Raw genomic sequence first — 16,223 nt, 5'->3', positions numbered from 1 at the left:
ATGATATGCCCACAGGTTTGCAGGGCATGCAGCTATCTTTGCTTCCCCCCATTCAAAAAAAAAGGTTTAAAGTTAAATGTTTTTTTTTTAAGATCCAATTCAAATGCTTGTTATCTGTGCAGAAATCAGTAAATACAGTCCAGCTTTTGTCTGCAAAGAGCCTAGTTTATTTAAACCATGGGCAATACAGTATATATTATATACATGTAAGTTTTTTATATTTTTGTTTAAAAATATGAATAACAGATGTGAAAAGCCTCCTTGTTCTCCACATTGGGAAGCTCAGCATCAAGACATAAGTATATAAGTTAGTATAAAGATAGTAAAAGTGTTTCTCCTACACAACCTGGTATTACGATAATGACAATAATGATAAGAAAAATAAGGGCTGCCCCCTTGGGCAAGGTCAGACTACTGGTCCTACTCCTAGCTGTGAAGCTGAAAGCCCTGGTCAAGCAGCCACAACAGGTGACTAAACAGCTGCCTGGCTATATTATCTGTCAACAACTTCTTCCAGCACAAACAGAGATTTTTTTTCTCCCTCCAACGTCTCCTGCGTTTAAAGGGTAAAATCTGGTGTCCCAAACCACCAATGCTACCTTAATTACATAGAAAATGTAAACTGCCACTGTAATTTGAGGGACAGTGGAGTACAGCCATACCCAAGTAGAGTACAACCACCAGCTCCAGCACCCGGGGCAAGGGGTTAACCTCTCTTGAACTCTGATTTCCTCCAGTCTCTGTGGTTGGTGCAGGACCAAATCAGAGAATTCTGGTAAGCACTGTTCGTTCACATGTTTTGCATATAGTGAGTGTTTAACAAATGGTAGCTACTGTTATTGCTTCTAAATACCAAAATAATGCAATGCTTGTATTTCCTACTTATTGATAAACAACATAAGATCATGCCATGGTCTGGGGATGGGAGGGAGGAGATGACTACAAAGAAACCTGGTGGAATTTTCTGAGGTGATAGAAATGCCGTATATCTTGTTTATGGTGGTGATTACATGACTATATGTGCTTGTCAAAGCTCATAGAACTGGACACCAACAAGAGTGAATTTTACTGTATGCAAATCTATTGCATTTTTAAAAGTATCAACCAAAGTATTTAACTAGCTCTGATTAAAATAAACCATTTAAACCAACAGACATTTTAACTTATTTCTAAAACTAAAAAAAAAAAAACCAAGGCCTAAAATGCTACTTTGTATTTTTAGACCAAGCTCTTGAATTCAAGGATTGAGATGTTTTAAAAAAATGGATGCCATCTGAACAATTAACCAAATTTACTATTTCAAAATAAAGCATAGATAGTATTGAATAATGTGATGAAATGAATTACGGAAAGAGAAAATGAAAGTGATGCTTTCATTTACTAGATTACTTAAGACGACAAACATAACGGCTTCTCTAAAAATCCAGTAGTGTTTGTAAACAGTCTCAAAAATGTATCATTATTTTCCATAAGCTAAGGAAAAGTAGAAAAGTCTGGTCATGATTTCTATGATTTATTTATCATCGCAAGGTATTTATAAAAGGTTCTATAAGGCTGCTCACCCTGAATTTTCATCAACACTGTTACCACAACCAAGGAGCTCTTTTTGTATATATCTATGCATATGTTTTGGCAGAAAATGTAGTTTTACAACAATTTCTTCCTCAACACTGTATTTATAAAACAGATAGGGTACCAAAGGAATTATTTTAAACGAAAAATATAAATTCAGGTAAGCCTACAGTGTACTTCTGTGTAAGTCCTACACTTTAGCAATAATTCCCCCTCCCCTTTCTTTGCCCACCATATATCACATTTAGGCCATTATTTCTCCCTCTGACATGGGGATCCCCACTTAAGAGGGATGTCAAGACCGTAATAAAGATGGAAGCTAGGAAAGAAGCATCGTTCACATGTCAACTAATACAACCCCATAAATACTGGCCTGGCTCCTTAGCTAGCATTTACTCCCTGCTGTTCCCTCCAGTCCCCAATTATCACTTTGCTTACTAATCTACTCCCACTTCTACTCACAGACCACCTGACTGCACGCATCCTTATATTTAAAAAAAAAAAAGAAAAAAAAGGATACCAAGGAAAGATGTTACTATTATTTTTTTTTTCACTTGGGCTTCTGCTTAAACTTTTTATTCTTTTTTAACAAAAGTGAAATGTAATTTCTGCCGTTCATGTGACAAAAATATCTGTGCAATATTCATTGCTTTATGAAATTTGATTTTAAAGTAAAAGACCTCTTTTTCTATTAGGATATTGTCTTGATGTTGTAAGTTATGTCTTAGAAAACACCACACTAAATTTCTAAAATCTTGGTGCTTCAAGGCATCAATTCAAGGGGAAACATACCAAGCAGTTGCCTGTTTAAATACAGGATCCTCTGTTTCCTATAACACAGGCTTGATCAATTTTCAATACCACTTCCATAATTTTAAGAATGTTTAAGAAAATGCAAGTTGAAAATAGAGGCAAGAAAAAGAAGTCTGTTAAGTTATCTTAGGAAGTTCAAGATAATAAACAAGATAGGAGACTGGTAAATCCAAAACCACCTGTTTTAGAAATTAACAGAACTTAGAGAAAACATGACTTCCTCCATTCATTCAGTACTGGGTTTATTTAGCCCCTGTTATGCTCCTGACATTTTGTATCTAGGGATACAATGGTGAACAAGAAGCCAGCTGCCTTCATAGAAAGAAGAAAAATGAAAAAAAATATTTAAAAATTTCAGAATTCAATATAGGTATCAATGTCATTTCTAAAACCAGTGATTGCTGAACAATTATTTTCCCATATGCCTCTAGCAGAGCCTTCAATGAAGAAATATCTACTGATAAATTCTCAATGCCATATATCAGAAATATTGACAAATCATCCTTCTTCCTTATCTCCCATAAATGTAAAATTAAAACAGATGCTGTTGAAATTCAGTAAAGTCACACTATGAATCCCACTATGGACACTAATAAAGTTTCACTTTTTTTAATGCAAAAAGAGGTCCTCAAAGCAATTGAAAGGGATTAAAATTAGGTAGGCTGGTATCCTCTCAGGAATTTTTATCTCAAATTTCATTAACACCACAATGCAAAATCACCACAAATATTTTGTGCCAAATAAAAACAGAAATGTCACATAACTCTGTCAATAGAATTGATTAGCATACACAGTGGAAAGCAACTTCCAAAGAAACATAAGCTACACAGTAAAAGAAAATATGTCACTAAAAGCTTTGTCTGCAGCAAAAAGACACTTTGCTTTCCTTAGTTTAACTCTAACCGCGTGCTATAGGTAGTTAGTACACTTGATCCTTAAGCCCTTCAATTGTGCCCTTGCCAAGACATAAACTGAGCAAACAGATGACAAAGCGAAATGCAGTTTCACAACTGCCTCTTACATAGAGTAGCAAGGTGGTATATTTCACTAGATTACTGCAGAAGTTGATAACACCATCAGACATTTTCACAGTATTTGGAAGATTTTTGCAGGTCCAATTAAATTTCAAATACCACCAGTGCCAACTCTTCATCTGTGACACGTTCTGCCCTCTCTCCCACCAGTTATCAATCACAGGAAGGGTGGGTGCAGCCTGTCAATGTGCTTTGTTGCTCACTGTCCTGACAACCTCTTGCTTTTCAGAAAGCAATATTTTCATATTTGCTCTATACTTGAGCAAGCTCAATGAGATAGCACTGCCTCAGGCTTTGCTTTTCTTAACTCATCAACTTTTTTTTTTCACTTCATGTCACGAGAAATATTTTTACATTGCGGACCAAACACTAGAATGAAACTACCACAAACTCAAGAGTTCCTAATGTTACTTCTTGTGTTTAAAATGCACAAAACAATCTCTGGCTTTCTCCTACTAACTAACACTGTGCAAAAGATATCAAAACCAAGCAAACTGCCCAAAAGAACTTCCACAGAACTGGAGGTCTGCCCACTGCAGCAAGGAAAAGATTAAATCGTGTGGAACTGTAATCTCTCCGAGCTTTTGAGCCTAAGAAAGCGGAAATCTGCATTTATGTTCAGAAACCTACTCCGTTTCTCCTTGTGATTGAGTGACTGGCGATGTTGCACCCTCAAAGTGTAACCATTTACAAGAAGCAACTAACCATATACAGATCAGAAAAAAAACCTATTAAATAAGCTCTGTTCATCGCCTGGGATTTTTAAGAAAATGTTTTCACATAATCCCTGTTTTTAAAATACAACAGAAATCTTACAGGGAGTCTGTTACCAGCCTAGGCTACCACAGAAGAGCATGCCTACCCAGGCAGGTACAAGGAGGTACAAGGCCCTAATTCCAGGCCAATCCTGGGAGAGGTGACAGCCCCAAGTTCAACTGGCAGATGTCTGAACACAGCTCCTCCTGCACATTAGGGATCACCTCTCCATTCTTTCCAAATGCCATTTGCATCCGACCCCTGCTCAACCACCCCAAGCACCAAGCATCAGTGGTTCCTGTTAGCAGTGGGCCCCCCTCCAACCCCTCCTTCCACTACCACTTCCCCCAGGAGGAAATAGACCCCAAGGACGGCTGAGGGTGGGCGATGAGCGCCCTTCTCCCACCTACCTTGATGATGCTGCTCCGGCGGGGCAGGCCGCCCGGCTTGGTCTCCCGGGGAAGAGGGCAGACGGCGGGGCTGGGGGTCGGGGCGAGCGCAACGCCGCGGGGTCCCTTGGTAGGGCTGGCCCGGGCTTCGTCCCCCGACACGCCGAGGCTGCAGTCTCCGTTGGAAACCCCGCCGCTGTCATAGCGCGCCCGCCCGTGGCCAAGGCGACCTCCCCCGCCGCCACCGCCTTCGCCGGCTCCGGCTTTCAAGGCGCCCTTGGCGCCGAGGGCCGGGCCCGGGGAGGTGGGCAGGGCCCCGCCGGCGGCGCCCCCCCGGCCGTACTCCGCCATGGGCGCCCCGCGACCCGCCTGCACAAAGCCGCGTCCCCGCGTCCCCGCGTCCCCGCCGCCGCCTCGGGCCGCCGCGCGCGGCCCCTCCTCCTCTCCTCCTCCCGCCGCCGCCGCCTCGGCCGCTTCTTCCGCTTCTTTTTTTTTTTTTTTTTTTTTTTAATTTAGATGTGATGTTTGTTTCGAGCTCGCCTTGCGCACAGTCAAAGTCGCGGTGGCAGAATTATCGGAAGATTCCTGCTGGGGAAAGAAAGGAGAGATAAGTCAGCCCGGGCGCCGGCGGAGCCCCGCTCCCGGCACCTGGGGAAGGAAAACACGCCCCGACACACGCGCCGCTGCGGGCGCCAAAAATAACCCGCGCGGGCCGGGCGCCCACCCGGGCAACCCGGCGCCCACCTCAGGGGCTCGAGGCACCCACCCCGAGGTAACGGGGCGCCTAAGTCAGGGGCTCGGGGCGCTCTCTCCCAGGGCTCAGGGCAGCCACCCCGGGGGTCGGAGCACCCACCACGCGGGAAAAGGGCGAGGGGAAGCGACCGGCGCCCCGACGCTCTCTGACCACGCGGAGGCGCCTCCGAGGGTCCCGGGCGGGCGGAGAGTGACGCCTGGGTCTCCCTGGACCCCAGTTCCCCAGAGGCCGCCTCGTGCGGAGCCCTGTCACGTCCTCCCCAGGACCTCCGCTGAGGCCCGCGGCGCCGGGAGGAAGCGCATGGTGGGCCGGGGAGGCCCTGCCCTGACTGTCGCCGTGCGGTCCCCGGGGCAGCTACTGGAGGGGCAGCCAGACCCAGCCACCCCCGCCCGCGGCTGTCTCCTCCCGGCTCGGTGCTGCCCCCTATAGGCCGCGGGGACACTCCCCAACCGCCCCCCGACCCACCGTGAGCCGCCGGGGCTCCCGCTCGATGGTGCTGCCGTCGCGGCTGCAGTCACCGAGGTGAATCGCGGGGCCGCGGGGATCTCGCTGCCGAGCGGACGGCGGCGGGCGGGGGCCACAGGCCCTACATACCCCCAGCTTCCCGGAGCTGCCGCAACTGCCAATCACCGCCCGGAGCCCCGAGGGGCAACCACGGCGCAGGCCCCCGGCCCCGAGCTAGGGTCCCGGGGCTCGGGATCCCAGCCGCTGCGCCTCACTCCTGCCCCCTTCCCAGCGCACGGAACTCGTTCCCCTCCCTCCCAGCTGGGGAAAAGGCCATGCGGATGCTCCCCTCTGGGCTTCCCCAGTGGGTCAGACCCATTTCACATACTGAAACCAATGCTGTTCCCTCGGGCTCCTAAACTGTGAAATGATTCAACTAGTTGCAAGAATGCTGGGGCAGGGGTGAGAGGTGGGGTGGCTGATGGGCTATGAGGGGCAGAGGACATCGACAGAGCCTCTTTCGTGCCCCCAGAGTCGTCCCACAGAGATTTATCACCTCCCTTTCAATGACCTTCCTGATCCTGCCACCAGGGATGCCAGCTAGCCCAGCCCGCTGTGGGGCTCAGCCTAGCTCAGGCTCATCTTTTGGGAGAGGATCCTGCTTGCGTCGCTACAGCCCGTCCCTCCTCTCTCTGCTCTTCCCACACCCGCTTAAGGCAGAGTGACCAGCCTAAAAATCAACGCTGACCGTGTCACTCCCCTGCACAGATATCTCCCCAGGATCTCCATCCCTGGAGCCAGACAGTGCCCAAGCCCCCGAGGCCCCACCCATCTGGGCCCCACCTACCTCTCCATCCCGGGGTCCCTGGGCTCCAGCCTCCTGCCCTTCTTCCTAGCACCCCCGCTCTTCCCCAACTCTTGGGCTTCCTTTTCCAGGAATGCACTCCCCGCAGGGCACGAAGGAGAAACTGATAGTCCCGCAAGGGAGTGAACTTAAAGACCTTGCTTTCATTAGCTGGTGTTGTAGCAAATTGCCAAGTAGCCTCTGAGGAAATGGGCTTTACATACATATACATACTTGCCCTTGCCCCTGAAGCAACATCAAATACTTTCATGTTATTCTTGGGGGCGTTTTAATTCTTCCAATCCTCTGGATTCATGTTTTTGTAACCTATCAGACAAGCTTTTATACATCTCTTGCCAACCTGAGCCTCCACACTAACAGAAATGTTTTCACATCAATGGACAACAATATTTTAATACTTTATTCAGTCTCATCCCCTTTTCCTAATTTTGTTTCAAAACAGGGTTGGGTTTTTTTTTTTTTCCTGTCTTGTGATAGTTTTGCAGAAAAATATATTCACATAATTCAAATCAGGTTCTTAATTTGCCTTATCAAATTTATGGTCATAATGGCCTGCAAGTATGCTTTAAGGGAGGAAAAGAAGAATGCTGCGGCTTTATTCTTAAAGTTCTCTAATTCTGATTATTTTGAATAAACACCCGGAGGTATCTCTGTCCTTTCTGTGTGAGGATCTAATCTTCTCTGAATTTACCAATCACTAGTAAAATGCTATGACAGCCATGGGTCCTGCACCTCTTACCATGAATTTCCTGAGGTGAGTAGGGACATATTCAGGTTTAAACCCCCAGCATGCTTTTTATAGAACCACCATTTAATTCGCCAATACCCTCCAAAATGAGCACCTATCCATCTCACTCTGGACTCCCAACAGGTCAAACCAGGGAGCTTCTTTGAAATAGACTTGGCATTTAAATTAAAATGTTTCCCAAAGCATCTTGGCAGACCTGTAACTAATGATGCCAGAAGCCCAAGGCCTGTGCCAGGTTCCTTTTTATCCCCATAAGTGTTTGTCTCCCACAAGCCACTGGTCACGCCTGCTGATGTTACAGCAGTACTTCGTCATGCAAACAGCCAAACTGTAGGTACCACATCTCAGATATGGCGATGGGAAGCAGCATGTTCCTCTGACATGTGCAATTCTTGGCTCCCAACAGGCTTTTTAACAAGCTAAACTCAGATTTTTTCATCACAGTGTAGTAAGCAATTGTTTCTCCTCCTTCCTGCTTGTCTCTCTGCAGTTACTAAGTGATTGCTTTCCATTTTTCCTGTTCCATGAGCAACGTTATTGAAGAAATTGTAAATATTTTGCCAAAATTCTTGCTGAAGTGTCTTCATGGCATTGTGAAATTCATAGAAGTTAGAGTTAGAAAAAGAGCCAAAATACCATAGTCATTCCTCAGTAAATGTTTAATGGCTTCTTCAGACTAATTTTCAGAGCAGGACAATAAAATATAGGCAAGACATTAATAGAATGTTCACTGTGGATAACTCCATGGTACTTATGCCAACTTGTTTATCTATATACTAATGATTAGATTCCCATGAGTAACTTATGATGTCAACAGATACCTTTAAATCTCAGTATATCATGCCTGCAATTCATAGTTTTATCTTCTTTAAGCTTTCTTCATATTTCAATCCATCTTAGCTTTTAATCTTTGTCACCCTTCACCAAACTGTCTTCTATTTGTTTGCATCATTAATCTGATGCCTAGAACTTGAGCTATTCAGGCTCCCTGGTCCATAATAACCTTCCTTCGGCCTCCCAAAATAACACTGACACTGTTTACTGATTTCTTGCCGTCATTTATACCCTTGAAGGTTATGAATTCATATCTAGTTTCCAGTTCACAGGCTCTAATATTACGACTCCAAATTTTTCTGACTCACTGAGCACTTGGCCTTCAGATTATTTTCTCCTTCAATCTATTATGGCAATTTTCGCTCCCCAAACCTCAATTTTATTTTATTTCCTGTATTTCTCTAAAGGTGCAGTTCAACCTCTGAGCCTTCACATTCAGCTGATCTCCATATGCTTAACGTGAGAGCTAACTAGAGCAGAAAGTGGACCAAAATGTTTTAAGGAAATAGCAGATTATGTCAACGTACAGGTCCACAGTGGCTACCCATTTGCTTCCTGAGTCAATCCAAAGTGTTGATTATAATCTATTATGTGGCTCAACTTATGTTTATTTTATCATGATCCTCAACAACAAGAAATATGTAGTGACTGCCTTTCTTCCTGAGCACTAATGTAGCAAGATTCATTTCCTTATTCTTCCTCTCCTCTGACACTAAAGATCCTTCACCCATTTTCCTTGGATCCATATTCTACAAGTGTATATGACTGCCAAGAAGTTGGGCACTCAGAGAAACACATTGGTGCTTTTCAACCTCTGAGGAACTACTTTGTGGATTCATTAAATTTTCACAGTGGCTATTGAGTTAGGTAGCAATTTGAGGGAATCTATTAATTACCAGGGATTTCATAACATTATTCTATCAGCAAAAGCAACAATGTGATAGACTAATATGCTTCCCTAAAAAAATAACTGTTGCTTATTATGCTACTTTTGTAAATTCTCCCTCATGCATTTGTTTGGATTTCTATCATTATTTTATTACAGGAGTTATTGCAAAGTCAAATGCCTGTAGGAGCCAGGTAGGTAATGTAATGAGTGAAACTGGAGGGATTTGTTTCATAATAGCATTATAATTTATAGTTTCTCAACAGTGATATACTTTACATATCAAATACAGAGTAATATTCTTCCTGATTCATCTCTGGTTTTCTAATTTTGATAGGGCCTTGATACAAGAAATATCTCACTTCCTTCTTAACTCTAAGAAAGACATGTGAACATACTGATAAATAGCAACTGACACAACTGAGCCAGGTATGGGGTGGCATTATGGAGTGGTGGGGACTCACGTAAGCTGGTGAGAAACCTTACTGGTGCCATGAGGGAATATTGGCCCAGTGCTGCCAGGATCATCTTATTTTTCCAGAGAAGCCAGAAATCTGGAATACATAACTTGCTGTTTTGTTAGTTCAGTTTTCAAGAGAAGGACATGCACAAAATGAAGTCTTCACATAATTGTTCTTTATAAGGTCTACAGAGAGGCCTATTTTTTCCTGTCCCACCTCCAAACTGCGTGATAAGCAAGACCCAGCAAATGCCTTCCAAATTTTGCATTTCTTTGGGTCGCAATCTAGTTTTCCAGGACAGATTTATTTTCATGAGTTTATCAAGTCAAATATCTAATGACCACATCATTGCACACATCCCAATATGTGATGTATTGTTCCCAACATACTTCCCGTCATCTACTCACTTCTACATCCCAACCCCACAAATATTTCATCTGTGAAATTTTAAACTCAGAAACTCATTGTCTAGCCAGAAACTCTGCCCGTTCATCAGTCCCATTCCCTTACATCCCCCAAAACCACCTTCCAGTCTTAGCAACACCTGTACTTTCTCTACCCCATCCCACCCTCTCAGTCCATCAGCACTCCTGTTTATACTCTTTCCCTACTCATCCTGGGCCCCATGACCAAGACTTTCAACCACATTCTCACCAGCATCCTAGACCCTTTACATTCTTGTCTTTCTGTCCTGCCCGCCTTGCCAATCCACAGCTTTGCATTAATCCCATCATGGCTTTCTTCATGCATGCCCCCAGGCTGCCACTCAGCTGGAGAAAAAAAAAATCTCATAGGTGGCTATATTACACGTGTATGCTTCTGTCTTCAGCGGGGCCTTGAGTGCTGTTAGGCAATATTTTACCCTTTGCTAATTGGCATAAATCTCCATTCTCCAAACTATTACTCTCCAAATCCCAACTGACCGATTAGCCCTCAATCTCAGAAGCTGTCCTAGGGTTCTGCTTTACACAGACAATAAAATGCACCAAGAAATAAACTGATTTAACTTTTCTTCCATTCCACTTATCCTTACCTCACCCCCCCATCCCTGCTATCTAAGGCTAACCTCAAAACAGAAACCATCTATGTATGTCTTATGCAATTACTGGCATCTTCTGATGTGATTGATTTTGGGGGACCAAAGGATTGTGTTATCCTCTGGTGCGTAGAAGATGGTCTTCCCTGAAGAAGGACGTCCCATTGTCAATCATACAAGGACACGAAGGAGTCAGGGGCTGGGAAGGCAGCGTTAGACCACCTTCTTTCTGGTCTGGTGTCTCATGTCTTCATGAGTGCTCCAAGGCAGTGAGGAGAAGAATAGGGCCTCCAGGAGCCAAGAGGAGCAGAAGTTGCCTGCATCAGAAACCCCATAAGGCTGGGGCTGTGGGCTCTAAGGATAAGGACGTTGTATAGGCCAGTTTAAATTTGCTCTTTATAGTGTAAGTCCTGCAAGCTGTTAGTGAAGAGGGATTAGGGATTAGGTATTAGTAGCCCCTCTCAGTTGTACCATCATGAATAAAAAGGGTCTGTGAAAGGAAGAGGAACCCCTTCTCCCACCTCCAAGCCAGAGTGATGGCTGCAGCGGCCACTAGTGAGATTCCAGGGAAAAGTATGTCCCTGAGTTAGAGAGGCAAGTGGTGAGGTGAGCAGACCAACCCCACAGGAAGCTTCTCTCTCCTTGTGAATCATGCAGAGCTGGGTGGCCCTCCTACCTCTCCTGCCTTGCACAGTTACTCCTCTTGGTCCATTGCTCTCTCCATTAGCTGTTTTCCTTCCACACTTAAATATATTCTATACATCCTTTCCTAAAAATTTTTCAACACTTTCCTTCTCAAGCTATACCTTTTCACCCTCCTTGCCCTCACACTAAAATTTCTATTTAAAAAATATTCCTTTCTCTCAGATTCTCGCTGCTCTTTCCTTTACCAGCCTATTATAACTGGCTTCCATTCCGCTTCTACTGAAACCGCCCTCCCGAAGAGCATGGTTGACATCCTAATTAACACACTCAATGGCTACTTTTTTGGTGAAACATTTGATATTGCTAACTCTCCTTATATTGTTCAAACTCTCTTTTCCCTTCCTGAGATTCTTGGCCTAATTGTGCCACAGGAATTTCAAACTCAACATGCCTTAGTTTTAATTCATTGAATCTGTACTCTGTATATGTTTTCCTGTACTCCACGCTTCTTTTAGTGGCATTCTACCCACACAGTAGACTAACTGAAGAACTCAGCATCAGCCTCAACTCCCTGTGCTTCCTGCTCCAGTTAACTATTAAGGCATTGCCAGTCATCCTGGAAATATCTCTCTACCCTATTCCCACCAGCATGGCCTGCTTTACTATGGCATAACACTTTGCTTGGACTTCTGCAATAACCTCCTAGCTCTGCCTGCCTCTATTCCCAGCTTCAATCTGTTTCTCAAAGCACCATCAGAATTGTCCTGGGAGAATCACTGCTCAAGCTAAAAGTCTCCAACAGTTCCACTTTAAGACAAACGTCATTCTCCTCAGGAGACACAAAAGGCCCATCATGACAGGCCCACAGCTTCCCTTCCAGCATCATCTCCTACCTAGATATGCTCCCTACATGCCAGTCACACTGACCTAGTTCCCCAAAAAGGCCATGCACTCTCACCCTATGTGTGCTTGTTTATGATGTTTGCTAGGTGTAGATTTCCCCTTCCCTCTCTCCATTGGGAGAACTTAGAGGCATCCTTTAAGAAAACACAAATGCTTCCTCTTTGATAAGATGTTCCTGACTCTAGAAAATGTAATTAATTACTCTTCTAGGCTCTTAAAGCACTTAGTACATAGCTCTACAATGGCCCTCATTATAATAGATACATTGTAATTATTTATTTATCAGTCTTTTCCCCATATGAGCTTGAGTTCAGCAAAGTATAACTTACAAATCTTTTCTCCATACTAAATGAGTTCATCCAAGTTTGACACTATGTAGAATTCGTCTTCAAACTCTCTGCACCAGCCCTGGACTTAACATATGATAGATCCTTCATAAATTTGTTGATTTTAATTAATAAGCCTGTTTTAAGATCCACCTTCGTCTTTCATATGTTTATAAAACCCTATCTTATTACATAAGTCCTCTTGGGATAGGTTGAATATGTTTTATTCTGTGCTTTGTAACTTTTCTTCTAATTTTTCCTTATTAAATGATACAAATAAATTCATTCGTGTAACTAGCATTTGTGAAGTATTATGTACTTTGTGAAAAGGACTGTATTTGATGCTGTGGGGAGATGGTGACTGGGAGTTTGGGGTAGGAGAGAGGTTTATTTTTCATTGTGTGTGCATTAAAATTCCGATTTTAAAAGTAGTTAAAAATAATAAATTAAAGGAGCAGTCCCAGCCCTGCCATGGGCTTGTAAAAATTCTGGTCTAGCTCTGAGAGGTAGGATGTAGCAAACCTTACCAGACCAAAAACATCACCCCTTCAGCTTGGCACACTACCCAACTCCTTTTCTTAATTAGTTCAAAATTCCCACCATTAACAATACACAACACAAAAGGGGACAAAATCTCCAGAAGGCTGCTGTTAAAATGTACAAATTACCTGGCAAAAGGATGCTTCCCTAGACGGCTCCCACTTATGCACATTAGCAAAAAATTAGCCAAATGTCACCTTGTCCTTTCTGGCAGAGACATATGGAGCCTACACGTGAGAGAGAAAAGACAAGTTAATCTTGCTACCCAGAAGGTGGCAGGACAAGGCTCAGAACACTGCCCCTCAATCCCCCCCAAAAAAACCTTAGAGGGGGGTCTCTCGGGGCAAGTGAGGAGGGTTGAGAGCCACATTGTGGTTTTGATAATCTGGCTCAACATCTTCCCAAGGAAAGAGAAACACCTAAGAGGGGTTTGGGAGGACAGCAAGACCTGAGGGAAGTGTTGGAGCTGGCTTTCTGAAGGGGGGTCAGAAGGTCATTTTGGGGAAGTTGGACAGCACAAGCTAATACACATCCAAGTTGCTCGCCTTGTTACCAGTTCCTGTGCAGACGGACGTGTCTTGCATTACTAAACCTTGGTTAACACACAATGTGGAGGGAGCCTTAACTGAGCTTTTTAAAATCACATGATCATATAAATAGAGGATCTTGAACTGCACGGGGACAAGCGGGGGCGGGGGGGGGGGGGGGGGGGGGAGGACAAGAAGAAGTAGACAAACTGGCCACAGGGATTTTAGGCTCCACGGAAAGGAAATCTCCCTTGCTCTGCCATCAGGCACTGATATGCATTCCCAATGAGGCCTTGGAATTTCCTTTTCACAGGAACCTTAAGAATAGGGTAGACAATTATCTACCAGGACGGTGTGAGCAGTTCCAGCCTGAAGGCAAAAGCTCTTAATGAATGACTCCCTTTGACTTGCTGATTCTGGGCGTTTGATCACAGATTTTAAAATCTTTTTTTGAGATAAAATTAGACATTGAATTTTTTTTTTTTTTTCAGTTCTTTCTGTTCTTTATTTTGGTGGAATTACTATTTGGTGTGATGTAATAAAATATTTCAGCCCTCTTCCAAACACACATATTTTTCAACGGGGTATTCAATTGCCTATCATTGCTGTCTTGAAATCGAATACCGTTTTAATCATATATTCCTGTAGTCTGAGTCCAAGTGTTTCCCGTGATTGGTCCGTTTTTCCCACCTTTTAAATTAGGTTCCCTGGTTTCTCTTTATCACTGAGCCAAATATCCCAGGACATTCTCTACTCTGGGTAGATTCTCCACTAGGTGAATTATAAAATGGTCCTTTTCCTAACATGGTAATTTCTTTGATGCTCTACTCTCAACTATTTGTAACAGTTAGGTGCAATTAAAGCGTCTGGTAGAGTACAATGTCAATGCGGTTAGAGTACATGGAGTAATTTTAAATCACCCTCAGTCTCCAATTCTGATAATGGGTAGCTTGGGGTTTTAACTCTATGTTGTAACCAAAATAAAGTTTTGGGTTTTTTTAAAATCACCATATTCTCCAGTGTCAAACTCAGCCTTTTGCCTCCATAAACACTTTGTGTGTTGAACCATCTATATGTTGTTTCATCCATTTGTCTCTCTACAAAGACCTTATTAGTCTACACTGACATTTCAGCCATAAAAATGATCCCAACCATCTCGACTCTGTCTCTTTTCTTTTTAAACACCCAGCTTAAATCTTAAGTTTTTCATAAGCTCTTTTCTCTGCAGTGGTGTGTAAACATTTCATTCCAACACTCTACTGTTCTCACTCTTACAGGGAAATTCAAATATTCTAATTTCGGATGTCAGGAAGCAGCCTGGCTGTGTGACTCAGGCCCAGACCCAAGATGCCCTGGCTGGGAGTGTGGATCAGAACCCTTGCCATTTGGTCACTGCTTGACATAAGACAAACCCTTTAAACCTTGAAGATTTCATTTTCCTCCTTGGTCCCACTGGGATAAAAATGATGATCTGCTTATAATCTGCCTCCCAGGGCGGATACAGACCAACATTTGTAAGCCTTACAGAATAGTATGAATGCTGATTAAAAAGATAGCCACTTGAGCTCACAAATAACTTCCCCAAAATGCCAATTAGACCCACAAGATATCTCTGGCATACACAGGAAGTATCAGCCTCATGTATATTTAACATATTTCCCTTCTCACTGATCCCATTAAAGGTGAGTTTGGGGTACAATAAATATTCCACAATAAAAATTTCCACACCCCCAAATTCCAGAACTCCAATCAGTGAACCTCTTATTTCCATTTTGAATGTAATAAAATGTCTGTTTGATCATAGAATATGGATATTTGTTGGAACATACAGACTATATTCCCTTTGTAGTGCTATCGATAACTGATTCCTGTGTATTATATTGGCATGGGGATTGTCCGCACACCTACTCACTTCTCAGCATACAGCGTGTTATAAAACCTTTTTAGTCCTTTTAAATATAAACTGATAATTGTGAAGGGAAAGGAACATAAAATATCGAGAGTACAGAACCTAAATTTTGATCTCATCCTGAAAGAGAGGGACTAGCTCAGCAAGCAGAGAATGTCATGGGAAAAACCATTCACTAATCCAGAAAGGTGAGCAAGTAATGGAGCTCACAGATTGGGAATAAGATTATTCCTAAGTATCAATTGAAAGAGTTAGGGATTTCCTTATGTGGCTGGCTTGAGAGCCCCACTTATTTCTGGCACGGGTGGAATAGGGAGCAGGAACCAAATACTCGCTGGTTCATTTCCCTGGGCAGGTCCACGTACAGTAATTCCACCCTCAGGATGGGACATGGAGGCGTCGTGGGTGAGCAAGGCATCTGAGAAGTGGCCTCACATTTCTGTCCAGGCCTGAACACTGGCCCTTCAAAGGACACAGGGACCCTGGCATGGGCCTGCTTTGAGATCCAGTTTTTTTGTACTTATTGCATCAAGACTCTGTTTCCAGGATGTGGAGGTGGGATTCCTGTGAATGTAGTTTAAGCTTTCAGCAGCAGCTCTACTCAAAAAGAGGAGGTCAATTTGAGGGCAGAGGAGTGAAGATAACGGTACTAGGGTCTGTAAGTGATAACAAAGCCTGCTCATCTCCTTCTAAACCAACAGCCTCCCTTAGTGAGTGAGAGGGAAGGAGGAATGCCCTGGTGAGACCAGGAGGAGGAGCAGGTTGGACATATTTATTCCCA

At 43.7% G+C, this 16,223-nt stretch overlaps 1 protein-coding gene across 1 annotated transcript in view; it reads right to left on the bottom strand.

The window, feature by feature from the left end:
• PLCL2 (phospholipase C like 2) overlaps positions 1–5,000 on the bottom strand; it is a 182,456-nt gene extending 177,456 nt beyond the window's left edge. Inside the window, exon 1 of the mRNA XM_069473280.1 lies at positions 4,586–5,000. Within this exon, the coding sequence (XP_069329381.1) occupies positions 4,586–4,915 (330 nt within the window). The 5' untranslated portion in view covers positions 4,916–5,000. The remainder of the gene's footprint in view (positions 1–4,585) is intronic.
• Positions 5,001–16,223: the final 11,223 nt, after the last annotated feature.

This window comes from Eulemur rufifrons, chromosome 7 (assembly GCF_041146395.1).
Source record: "Eulemur rufifrons isolate Redbay chromosome 7, OSU_ERuf_1, whole genome shotgun sequence".
Classification (NCBI taxonomy): Eukaryota; Metazoa; Chordata; class Mammalia; order Primates; family Lemuridae; genus Eulemur; species Eulemur rufifrons.
This window is presented reverse-complemented; position numbering and strand designations above follow the sequence as displayed.